Source organism: Bos javanicus, chromosome 16, assembly GCF_032452875.1.
Source record: "Bos javanicus breed banteng chromosome 16, ARS-OSU_banteng_1.0, whole genome shotgun sequence".
In the NCBI taxonomy this organism is placed as follows: domain Eukaryota; kingdom Metazoa; phylum Chordata; class Mammalia; order Artiodactyla; family Bovidae; genus Bos; species Bos javanicus.
Genome location: NC_083883.1, coordinates 80,874,695 through 80,887,570, shown reverse-complemented (window position 1 = coordinate 80,887,570; position 12,876 = coordinate 80,874,695). Strand labels below are relative to the sequence as shown.

The following is a 12,876-nucleotide window of genomic DNA, read 5'->3' as shown; positions in this document are numbered from 1 at the left end:
CCATGACTTCCATAGTTAGGAGTCAGTGCCTGGCTTCCAGGCTTCAAAGGACAGACTGCCTCACTGGTTACAGGCTAATGACTTTCAGTTGTTACAGATCAGATCAGATCAGATCAGTCGCTCAGTCGTGTCCGACTCTTTGCGACCCCATGAATCACAGCACGCCAGGCCTCCCTGTCCATCACCAACTCCCGGAGTTCACTCAGACTCAGGTCCATCGAGTCAGTGATGCCATCCAGCCATCTCATCCTCTGTCGTCCCCTTCTCCTCCTGCCCCCAATCCCTCCCAGCATCAGAGTCTTTTCCAGTGAGTCAACTCTTTGCATGAGGTGGCCAAAGAACTGGAGTTTCAGCTTTAGCATCAGTCCTTCCAAAGAACACCCAGGGCTGATCTCCTTCAGAATAGACTGGTTGGATCTCCTTGCAGTCCAAGGGACTCTCAAGAATCTTCTCCAACACCACAGTTCAAAAGCATCAATTCTTCGGCACTCAGCCTTGTTCACAGTCCAACTCGCACATTCATACCTGACCACAGGAAAAACCATAGCCTTGACTAGACGAACCTTTGTTGGTAAAGTAATATTTCTGCTTTTGAATATGCTATCTAAGTTGGTCATAACTTTCCTTCCAAGGAGTAAGCATCTTTTAATTTCATGGCTGCAGTCACCATCTGCACTGATTCTGGAGCCCAGAAAAATAAAGTCTGACACTGTTTCCACTGTTTCCCCATCTATTTCCCATGAAGTGATGGGACCGGATGCCATGATCTTCGTTTTCTGAATGTTGAGCTTTAAGCCAACTTTTTCACTCTCCACTTTCACCTTCATCGATAGGCTTTTGAGTTCCTCTTCACTTTCTGCCATAAGGGTGGTGTCATCTGCATATCTCAGGTTATTGATATTTCTCCCGGCAATCTTGATTTCAGCTTCTCTTTCTTCCAGTCCAACGTTTCTCATGATGTACTCTGCATATAAGTTAAATAAGCAGGGTGACAATATACAGCCTTGACGTACTCCTTTTCCTATTTGGAACCAGTCTGTTCCATGTCCAGTTCTAACTGTTGCTTCCTGACCTGCATACAAATTTCTCAAGAGGCAGATCAGGTGGTCTGGTATTCCCATCTCTTTCAGAATTTTCCACTGTTTATTGTGATCCACACAGTCAAAGGCTTTGGCATAGTCAATAAAGCAGAAATAGATGTTTTTCTGGAACTCTCTTACTTTTTCGATGATCCAGAAGATGTTGGCAGTTTGATCTCTGGTTCCTCTGCCTTTTCTAAAACCAGCTTGAACATCAGGAAGTTCACGGTTCACATATTGCTGAAGCCTGGCTTGGAGAATTTTGAGCATTACTTGACTAGCATGTGAGATGAGTGCAATTGTGCGGTAGTTTGAGCATTCTTTGGCATTGCCTTTCTTTGGGATTGGAATGAAAACTGACCTTTTCCAGTCCTGTGGCCACTGCTGAGTTTTCCAAATTTGCTGGCATATTCACAGCACTTTCACAGCAGCATCTTTCAGGATTTGGAATAGCTCAACTGGAATTCTATCACCTCCACTAGCTTTGTTCGTAGTGATGCTTTCTAAGGCCCACTTGACTTCACATTCCAGGATGTCTGGCTCTAGGTCAGTGATCACAACATCGTGATTATCTGGGTCGTGAAGATCTTTTTTGTACAGTTCTTCTGTGTATTCTTGCCATCTCTTCTTAATATCTTCTGCTTCTGTTAGGTCCATACCATTTCTGTCCTTTATCAAGCCCATCTTTGCATGAAATGTTCCTTTGGTATCTCTGATTTTCTTGAAGAGATCTCTAGTCTTTCCCATTCTGTTGTTTTCTACTATTTCTTTGCATTGATCGCTGAGGAAGGCTTTCTTATCTCTTCTTGCTATTCTTTGGAACTCTGCATTCAGATGCTTTTATCTTTCCTTTTCTCCTTTGCTTTTCACTTCTTTTCACAGCTATTTGTAAGGCCTCCCCAGACAGCCATTTTGCTTTTTTGCATTTCTTTTCCACGGGGATGGTCTTGATCCCTGTCTCCTGTACAATGTCATGAACCTCATTCCATAGCTCATCAGGCACTCTATCTATCAGATCTAGGCCCTTAAATCTATTTCTCACTTCCACTGTATAATCATAAGGGATTTGATTTAGGTCATACCTGAATGGTCTAGTGGTTTTCCCTACTTTGTTCAATTTAAGTCTGAATTTGGCAATAAGGAGTTCATGGTCTGGGCCACAGTCAGCTCCCGGTCTTGTTTTTGCTGACTGTATAGAGCTTCTCCATCTTTGGCTGCAAAGAATATAATCAATCTGATTTCGGTGTTGACCATCTGGTGATGTCCATGTATAGAGTCTTCTCTTGTGTTGTTGGAAGAGGGTGTTTGTTATGACCAGTGCATTTTCTTGGCAGAACTCTATTAGTCTTTGCCCTGCTTCATTCTGTATTGCAAGGCCAAATTTGCCTGTTACTCCAGGTGTTTCTTGACTTCCTACTTTTGCATTCCAGTCCCCTATAAGGAAAAGGACATCTTTTTTGGGTGTTAGTTCTAAAAAGTCTTGTAGGTCTTCATAGAACCATTCAACTTCAGCTTCTTCAGCATTACTGGTTGGGGCATAGACTTGGATTACTGTGATATTGCATGGTTTGCCTTGGAAAGGAATAGAGATCATTCTGTCGTTTTTGAGATTGCATCCAAGTAATGCATTTCGGACTCTCTTGTTGACCATGATGGCCACTCCATTTCTTCTGAGGGATTCTTGCCCGCAGTAGTAGATATAATGGTCATCTGAGTTAAATTCACCCATTCCAGTCCATTTCAGTTCGCTGATTCCTAGAATGTCGACATTCACTCTTGCCATCTCCTGTTTGACCACTTCCAATTTGCCTTGATTCATGGACCTGACATTCCAGGTTCCTGTGCAATATTGCTCTTTACAGCATCGGACCTTGCTCCTATCACCAGTCACATCCACAGCTGGGTATTCTTTTTGCTTTGGCTCCATCCCTTCATTCTTTCTGGAGTTATTTCTCCACTGATCTCCAGTAGCATATTGGGCACCTACTGACCTGGGGAGTTCCTCTTTCAGTATCCTATCATTTTGCCTTTTCATGCTGTTCATGGGGTTCTCAAGGCAAGAATACTGAAGCGGTTTGCCATTCCCTTCTCCAGTGGACCACCTTCTGTCAGATCTCTCCACCATGACCCGCCCGTCTTGGGTTGCCCCCAGGGCATGGCTTAGTTTCATTGAGTTAGACAAGGCTGTGGTCCTAGTGTGATTAGATTGACTAGTTTTTTGTGAGTATGGTTTCAGTGTGTCTGCCTTCTGATGCCCTCTTGCAACACATACCATCTTACTTGGGTTTCTCTTACCTTCGGCGTGGGGTATCTCTTCACGGCTGCTCCAGCAAAGTGCAGCTGCTGCTCCTTACCTTGGACGAGGGGTATCTCCTCACCGCTGCCCTTCCTGACCTTCAACATGGGATAGCTCCTCTAGGCCCTCCTGTGCACGCGCAGCCACGGTGTGGGTTTGGTCCTCCCGGCCACCGCCCCTGGCCTCGGGCATGGGGTTGGTCCTCCCGGCCAACAGGCCTGGCCTCGGGCATGGGGGCATGGGGTAGCTCCTCCCGCCAGCCGCCCCTGGCCTCGGGCTTAAGGGTGTGGGGTATCTCCTCCCGGCCGCCACCCCTGACCTCAGACATGGGGTAACTCCTCTCGTCACTGCCCCTGACCTCGGATGCTCAGAAAATAAAGGGTATCTCCTCTCGGCCGCCCCCCACGACCTCAGACATGGGGTAGCTCCTCTTGGCCGTCGCCCTTCAGGTATGGGGTCCTCCCGGCTTCTGCCCCTGACCTCGGACGTGGGGTAGCTCCTCTCGGCCACGCTTAGCATGCCCGTCGCTGCCGCCTGTGATTTAGCGCGCCTGTCGCAGCGACTTTAAGTTGAAACCAGTGCTCGTTTACCATTTCGGGAATCTAGGGCTCCGAAGAGTTATGCTGTGTCTACCCTGCCTGTGCTCTGTGCAGGAACAAGAAAGCCTAGATGACAGCACTTCTGTTGACAGAAAGTTTACTGAACTTTTTAAGTTCATCGCTGAGACCTACTGCCCAGAAAACAAAGATTCAAAACATGGCTGCTCACTGGCGGTGCGCTGGGTGCCACCCGAGAGTGCTGATGCAGGTGGACGGTGGGATCCATGCAGTTCATGCCTGAAAACACGTCTGTCCTGCAGCCTGTGGGTCAGGGAGTGATTTTGACTCTCTGGCATATTGTTTAAGAACTACATTTCATAAGGCTGTAGCTGCCACAGACAGTGAGTCCTCTGATGACCTGGGCAGAATCAGTTGAAAACTCTCTGGAGAAGACTCACCAAGAACGTTTGTGACTCGTGAGGAGAGATCAAAATACCCACCTTAGCAAGAGTTTGGAGGAAGTAGATCCCAGCCCTCATGGATGAGTTCAAGGGATCCAAGACTTGAGTGGTGAAGGAGCTGCACAGGAGAACTAGGCTGAGAAGGGGAGCCTGAAGCTGGGACAGAATTGCTGCCTCTCGTGATAAAGCTTGAAGGGTGAGGATTTGCTTCTTGTGGATGAGAAGCGTCCATCTGCAAATGAATGGATAAAGACGGTGTGGTACATATATACATGAAATAAAACTCAGCCATAAAAATGAGATGGTGCTATTTGCAGCAACAGGGATGTAACTAGAGATTGTCACAGTAAGTGAAGTTAGCCAGACGGAAAAAAGACAAATGCCATGTGATATCACTAATATGTGGAGTCTTTATAAAAAAGATACAAATGAGCTTACATATAAAACAGATAGTCACAGACATAAAAGCAAACTTACTGTTACTAGAGGGAAAATAAGGTTGGTAAATTAGAAGTTTGGGGTTATATACACACTACTACTACACATAAAATAGATAAACAGTAAGGACCTACTGTATCGCACAGGGAATTGTGCTCAGCACTGTAATAGCCTGAAGAGAAAGACTGAAGAAGAACAGATGGAGGTATGTGTATAACTGAATCACCTTGCTGTACCCCTGAAACTAACAGAACATTGTAAATCAAGTGTTGTTGTCCGGGCGCTCAGTCGTGTGCGACTCTTTGCGACGCTGTGGACCGCAGCGTGCCAGGCTGCCCTGTCCTTCACTGTCCTTCACGGGAGCTTGCTCAGATTCCCATGTCCGTCAAGTCAGTGATGCCATCTGGCCATCTCATCCTTTGTCATCCCCTTCTCCTGCCCTCAGTCTTTCCCAGCATCAGGGTCTTTTCCAATGAGTCGACTCTTCACATCAGGTGACCACAGTATTGGAGCTTCAGCTTCAGTCCTTCCAATGAATATTTAGGATTGATCTCCTTTAGGATGGACTGGTTGGATCTCCTTGCAGTCCAAGGGACTCTCAAGAGCCTTCTCCAACACCGCAGTTCAAAAACATCAATTCTTCAGCGCTCAGCTTTCTTCACAGTCCAACTCTCATATCCATACGTGACAACTGGAAAATCAGCTGTACTTCAATTTAAAAAATAAAATATTTTTTAAAGTTTTTTTTGCAATGGAATCTACTCCTGGTGAAGAAGCTGTGGAGACTTTCAAAGTGACAAGAAAGTATTTAGATTATTACATAAACTTAGTTGATAAAGCAGTGGCTGGATTTGAGAGGATTGACTCCAGTTTTGAAAGAAATTCTGCTGTGGGTGAGATGTTGTCAAACAGCATGACAGGCTACGGAGAAGCTTTTTATGAAAGGAAGAGCCAATCAGGCAAACTTTGTTGTCTCATTTTAAGAAATTGCCGCAGTTCTCAGCAACCACCACACTGCTCAGCCTGCAGCCATCAGCATGGAGGCGAGACCCACCACCAGCAAAAAGATAACACCTTGCTGAAGGCTTAGCTGATGTGCACACACACACACACACACCCCCACACACACACACATACACCCACCCCCTACACCCACACCCCACACACATATACCCACACCCCCCACACACACACCCACACACACACCCCACCACACACACACACCCCACACACACATACACACACACACACACCCACACACACACCCCTCCCCAGACGCACACCCACATACATACCCCCCACCCACACACCCCCCACACACACACACCCCCCCCACACACACACCCCACACACACACACACCCACACACCCCCCACACACACACACCCCACACACACACCCCCACCTGCTTCCAGGGAGGGAGGAGCTGCCTGCACTTGGGGAGCTGAGTCTGCTGTCTCAGCCAGAAGCCAGCTCTGAAGGCGGGAGCCGGGTGGTGGGTCACACCGCTCTTCACCTGCTCTGGAGGTTCGCACCGGCCAGAAAAGGAGCCGTGTGAGGATGGGAGAGGGGAAGGAAGGCTCCTGTGTTACCGTTAGGACGCGGCTCTGCACGCAGTAGTAGGTCCAGATTGAGTCTTGGCTTCTGTCATCCTCCGTTGTGGCCTTCTGTGGCCGCCTCTGCCAGGCTCCGTGTTGGTGCGCGGGGCCCGCCCACGTGGGGAGCACCCGCGTGTGCCGGGGCCTCACCTCTGGTGTGCCTCTCCCCACAGGTCGTATCTGACTCCTGTCCGGGACGAGGAAGCAGAGTCCTTACGGAAGGCGCGCTCCAGACAGGCTCGGCAGACCCGAAGGTCTACCCAAGTGAGTGTACCTCTGTGTTTTGAGTCCTCTGTCTGTCTGCTGTCCCCCTGGAACAGTTAAAAAACGGCAAACGAGTGTCTCCTTGCAGCCCCTGCAACAGAAGCTTTCGTGTTAGACCTCACACTGCACAGAATCAGATGCGTTCATAGCTACACACACCTGCTTTCGCTTCTGTTCTTCCAGGAGCAGAGCAGGTCTCTCCTCTTTCCTCCCTAAGCCTAATCATCTCACTGTGCTAAGGCCCCCATTTCATTCCTACAGGAGAAGCTCGGTCCTCACCACAGTTACCACGGGGCCCGCGTGCTGCTCCTGGGTGTGCAATCGAGAGAGAAAGGCAGGCGTCCACAGAGACGCTCCTACACAGATTTTATAATAGCATTATTCACAGGAGTCAGAAACCCCCCTTCAGTGTGTCCTCTGGCTAGGCTTTACTTGCTGCATAGACCCACGGGAGCGTGCATGTTGGCTGTAGGGCTGAGCCCTGGACCCTTAGGAGCAAGACGGTCAGAGCTGTGGAGCCGGGGCGCCCGGCGGTCCCAGCAGGAGTGGGTGGTGGGGGTCCCAGCAGGTGTGGGGGGGGGGCCCGAGCTGGGCTGTTGCACAGACTGAGCGAGTTAAGCAGTTAGCAAAACTGGGAAAAGCACACAAGTTCCTGTTGATCAATGAATGGATGAACAGTGTTCCATATTCAATGAATGTTGTTTGGCGATAAAGAGAAATGAAGTCCTAAAACATGTACATACTACAATGAGATGAACCTTAAGGAAAAGTTATGCTGGGTGAAAGAAACGGGGCATGATTCCATTTGTATGAAAGTGTCCAGAACTGGCAGAGAAAAGAAAGTAGATGAGTGTTTGCTCAGGGCTGGAGAGAGGGGGGACGGGAAGCGACCCTGAGGGTGTGGGGGGCGTCCGTGACGCTGAGTGCGGATGCTGCGCAGCCCCGGGAGCATGCTCAGAGACAGCGTGTGTGCTGCCGGGGTGTGGCTTATGTTTCACTAGTGATGTTACAAAAGGAAAGAGCCCTAAGGGAGGCATTGCAGTGAGGAATATCTCGAAAAGGTTGCCGAGACCTGGTGGGAGGTCTCAGAAGCCTGGAGGCGCGTGGGCGGCTGTCCCTTGGCCGAGCTGGGCCGTGGGCGTGTGGCAGCGACAAGGACAGGGGCTGCGGTTGGGCGTCAGGGAGGCAGAGGAGGCTGAGCCGGGCCGGCAGTGGTGGTGAGTCAACAGGAGATGGTCCAGAGGGGTGAGGAGGCCGTTTCCAGGGGGCGGGGAAGCCCCGCGGTTTCAGGTGCTAAAGACGCCGAGCAGGAAGGCTAAGGACTGATGGACCCCCGGGGCCAGGCAGGCGCCCTCCTGAGCCGGGGTTGTCACAGCTGTGACTGCTCGTGCTCGACGGCAGTCCGTTCCCCCCGGAGGACGTGACCCCAAGAGGACCAGACTGGCTGCCATGTTTGTTTGGGTTTATTGTGGAAGACATATGTAACGTGCAGCTTGATAATTGGCCATTTTTAAGGAAACAGTTCATTGGCAGTAAAAACGGTCACATTTTTTTGCAGCCATCCATCTCCGGAACTGCTTCCCTCTTCCAAACTGAAACCCTCAGCCCCCGGACACTCCTCTGTCCCCCAGCTGCCGGCACCCCCGTGTGCGCCTTCTCCTGTGGCCTTGGCTCCAGGTGACCCGCTGAGTGGGGGCGCAGCTGCCGTCCGTCGGTGGCAGCCTGTCCCTCGTGTCTCTCACGTCAGCCTCCTCCCCTCGTGTGGCCGGGCAGTGTTCCGTGGTGTGTCCACACCGCATCATGGTCGTCCGCCACCCCTGATGGACACTTGGCGTTGCTCTCACCGTTTGGCGGCCGTCAGCAGTGCTGCCGTGAACATGACGTGCAACTGACTCTTCAGCCCCTGCTTTTGCATCTTTAGATACAGACCCAGAAGCAGAATGGGCTGGATTGTACATTTCTGTCTTGTTGCTTAGTCACTCAGTCGTGTCCGACTCTCTGTGACGCCGTGGACTGTAGCCCGCCAGGCTCCTCTGCCCGTGGGATTCTCCAGGCAAGAACACTGGAGTGGGCTGCCACTGCCTTCTCCATGTTTCTGTCTTACTTGTCATTAATTTTATACCCTGTGCCTTTACCGAATCCATGAGCTCTGGTGGCTTTTAGGTGGCATCGTTGAGATTTTCCGTGTATAGGATCATGTTATCCACACACACTGACAGCTTTACTTATTCTTTTCCAGTGTGGATTCCTTTTATTTCTTTTTCTTGTCTGAATAAAAGTGGCAAGAGTGGGCATCCTTGTCTTGTTCCTGATCGTAGACGAAATGCTTTTAGAACTCCACCGTTGAGCATGGTGTTCGCTCGAGGCTTCTCCTGTGTAGCCTTTATTATTGAGGTGTGTTTTCTCTATCCCCACTCTCTGGAGAATTGTTTTTATATCATAAATGGATGTTGAATTTTGTCGAAAGCTTTTTGTGCCTCTACAGAGATGATCATATGGTTTTTATCCTTCAGTTTGTCAATGCGGTGTCTGTCCCATTGACTGATATGGAGATACTCAGTCACCCTTGCGTGCCCGGGATAAGCCCACTCGTCACGGCATCACTAGCTGCTGTTGTCCGTCTGTGAGTCCAGGCCTCTGTGCTCCATGGACTGTGGCACCGCCTGGCCCCTCTGTCCTCCCGTCTGAAGTTCATGTTCACTGAGTCGGCGATTCTATCTAACCATCTCACTTCCTTCAGGATGGACTGGTTGGATCTCCATGCAGTCCAAGGGACTCTCAAGAGCCTTCTCCAGCAGCACAGCTCAAAAGCGTCAGTTCTCTGGCGCTCGGCCTCCTTTGTGGTCCAGCTCTCTCACGACTACTGGAAGAACCGTAGCTTTGACTGTGGGCCTTTGTTGGCAAACTGATATCCCTGCTTTTTTAATACACTGACTAGGTTTGTCCTAACTTTCCTTCCAAGGAGCAAGCGTCTTTGAATTTCATGGCTGCACTCACTGCACTCTACAGAGATTTTGGAGTCCAGAAAATAGAATCTGACACTGTTTCTGCCTTTTCCCCTTCTCTTTGCCATGAAGTGATGGAACCAGATGCCATGAACTTAGTTTTTTGATTGTTGAATTTTAAGCCAGCTTTTTCACTCTCTTCTTTCACCTTCATCAAGAGGCTCTTTGCTTGCTCCTCACTTTCTGCCATTAAAATGGTGTCATCTGCATATCTGAGGTTACTGATACCTTCTCCCAGCAATCTTCATTCCAACTTGTGATTCATCCAGCCCAGCATTTCACATGATGTACTCAGCATACAAGTTAAATAAGCAGGGTGACAATATACAGTCTTGATGTACTCCTTTCCCAATTTGGAACCAGCCAGCTGTTCCATCTCTAGTTCTGTTGCTTCTTGACCTGCATACGGATTTCTCAGGAGTCAGGTAAGGTGATCTGGAACTCTCATCTCTTGAAGAATTTTCCACAGTTTGTTGTGATTCACACAGTCAAAGGCTTTGGTGTAGTCAATGAAGCAGTAGATGTTTTTCTGAAATTCCCTTGCTTTCTCTGTGATCCAGTGGCTGTTGGCAATTTGATCTCTGGTTCCTCTGCCTTTTCTAAACCCAGCTTGTACATCTGGAAATTCTCTGTTCATGTACTATTGAAGCCTAGCTTGAAGGATTTTGAGCATTATCTTGCTAGCATGTGAAATGAGTGCAATTGTGTGGTAGTTTGAGCATTCTTTGGCATTGCCTTTCTTTGGGATTGGAATGAAAACTGACCTTTTCCAGTCCTGTGGCCACTGCTGAGTTTTCCATATTTGCTGGCATATTGAGTGCAGCACTTTAATAGCGTCATCTTTTAGGATTTGAAAGAGCTCAGTTGGAATCCTGTCACCTCCACTAGCTTTCTTCGTAGTGATGCTTCCTAAGGGCCACTTGACTTCACACTCTAGGATGTCTGACTAGGCGGGTGGCCAACCATCATGGTTATCCGTGTCATTGAGACCTTTCTTGTCTAGTTTTTCGGTCACTTCTTGCCCCCTTTAATCTCTGCTGCTTCTGGCAGGGCCTCCCACTTCTGTCCTTTACTGAGCCTGACCTTGTGTGAAGTGTTCCCGTGACATCTCCAGCTTTCCTGAGCAGGTCTCTAGTCTTTCCCATTTTGCTGTTTTCTTCTGTCTCTCTGCACTGTTTGTTTAAAGGGCTTTCTTGCCTCTCCCTGCTCTTCTCTGGGACTCTGCACTCAGGTGGGGCTGTCTGTCCCTTTCTCCCTTGCTTTCCACTTCTCAGATATTTGTAGGCCTCAGACAACCACACTGCCTTCTCGTGTTTCTTTTCCTTTGGGTAGTTCCTCAGGCGCCCTCTCAGGTCTGGCCCTTGCATCTGTTCGTCCCCCCGACTGTGCAGTAGTGAGCAGCCCCGCCCTCTGTGTAACCTGAGCAGCCCCGCCCCTTCGTTCTTCTCAGAGCTGTTGGTAGCGCCCTCTGCTCTTGCCCAGTAGCACGCTGGACACTTCCGACCTGGGGGCTCATCTTCCAGAATCATATCTTTTTGCCTTTTCATACTGTCCATGGGTTATCCAGGCAAGAATACTGGAGTGGGCTGCCATTTCCTTCTCCAGTGGACCATGTTTTGTCAGAACTCTCCACTGAGACCCGTCTGTCTTGGGTGGCCTTGCAGGGCTTCATAGCTTCATTGAATTGCACAAGCCCCTTCGCCACAGCAAGCTGTGGTCCATGAAGAGGGATCATGGTGTTTGATCTTTTTAATGTTTATGGGATTTGGTTTGCTCGTATTTAATTGACAGTTTTTACATCTATGTTCATCAGGGATTTCAGCCTATAATTATCTTTGTGTGTGTTGTATCTGTCTGGTTTTGGTAGCGAGGTGATGCTGGCCTCAGAGAACGAGTTAAGAAGCGTTCCTTACTCTTCAGTTTTTTGGCAGCATTTCAGAAGGACAGGTGTTCGCTCTCTAAGTGTTTTGTAGATTCACTTGTAAAACCGTTTGGTCTTGGACCTCTGTTTGTGGGGAGCTTTCATTGTTATTACTGACTCCGTTTCATTACTGTTAATTGGTCCATAGTTTTTATCTTCCTGGTTTAGATTCTCATTTCTAGAAATGTGTCCATTTTTCTAGGTGGTGGTTCTTACTGGCATATAGTTGTCATAGCAACCTCTTCGTGTCTTTATTTCTGTAGTGTCAGCCGTAACTTCTTTTCTGACTGTTGATTTGAGCTCTCTTTTTCTGGATGAGTCTGGCTAAAGGTTCTTTCCAGTTACTTTTGGTTCCTGTTTGATCTGTTACTACTCTGATCATTATGCTTCTTCTGCTGACTTTGTTGTCGTTGTTCAATCACCGACTCCTCTCCAACGTTCTGCAACCCCATGGACAGGCTTCCCTGTCCTTCACTATCTACAGGAGTTTGCCCAGATTCGTGCGCATCGAGTCGGTGATGCCATCCAACCGTCTCATCCTCTGTTGCCTTCTTCTCCCGCCTTCAATCTTTCCCAGCACCAGGGTCTTTCCAATCAGTCGGCTCTTGGCATCAGGTGGCCAAAGTATTGGCACTTCAGCATCAGTCCCTCCAATGAATATTCAGGGTTGATTTCCTCTAGGATTGACTGCTTAGATCTCCTTGCTGTCTGCTAACTGTGGATTTTGTTTATTCCTCTTTTTCTCATTCCTTTGGTTAAGGTTAGGTTGTGTGAGGTTTTCTGTGTATCCTGAGGTAGGCCTGTATTGCTACAAATATCCCTCTTAGAACTGGCTGTGCAGCGTCCGAAGGTCTCGGGGCGCTGTGTTTCCGTCGTTTGTCTCCGGGTGCACTCTGCACCCTCTTCTGACCTCTTCGGTGATCTGTCAGCTGTTTAGTAGCGTGTTGTTTAGCCCCCATATGTTTGTGGGTTTTGCAGGGTTTTTTTCTTTTTTGTAGTTGAATTCTAGTCTCAGAGCCTTGTGGTTGTAATAGATGCTTGATGTGATTCCAGCTTTATTAAATCTACTGTGGCTTGTGTTAAGTAGTACAGATCTATCCTGGAGAATATGCATTTGGAAAGAATATGTATCTGCTGCTTTTGAGTGGATTACGTTCATCTGGTCTGAGGTGACACGTGGTCAGTGTCCCCGTCCTGATGCTCCGTGCGGGTCGTCTGTCCGTTGTTGTGAGTGGGGGTGAGGTCCCGTCCTGTTATGTTGCTGTTGGCTTCTCC

The 12,876-nt window shown here is 48.8% G+C and overlaps 1 protein-coding gene across 7 annotated transcripts in view; it reads left to right on the top strand.

Annotated features, from left to right (window-relative positions):
- Positions 1-12,876, top strand: part of PPP1R12B (protein phosphatase 1 regulatory subunit 12B) — a 167,884-nt gene that overhangs the window by 93,803 nt on the left and 61,205 nt on the right. For all 7 annotated transcript variants that reach the window (XM_061381763.1, XM_061381770.1, XM_061381764.1 and 4 more), the window contains one exon: positions 6,585-6,675. In XM_061381763.1, coding sequence (XP_061237747.1) covers positions 6,585-6,675 — 91 coding nt within the window. The remainder of the gene's footprint in view (positions 1-6,584; positions 6,676-12,876) is intronic.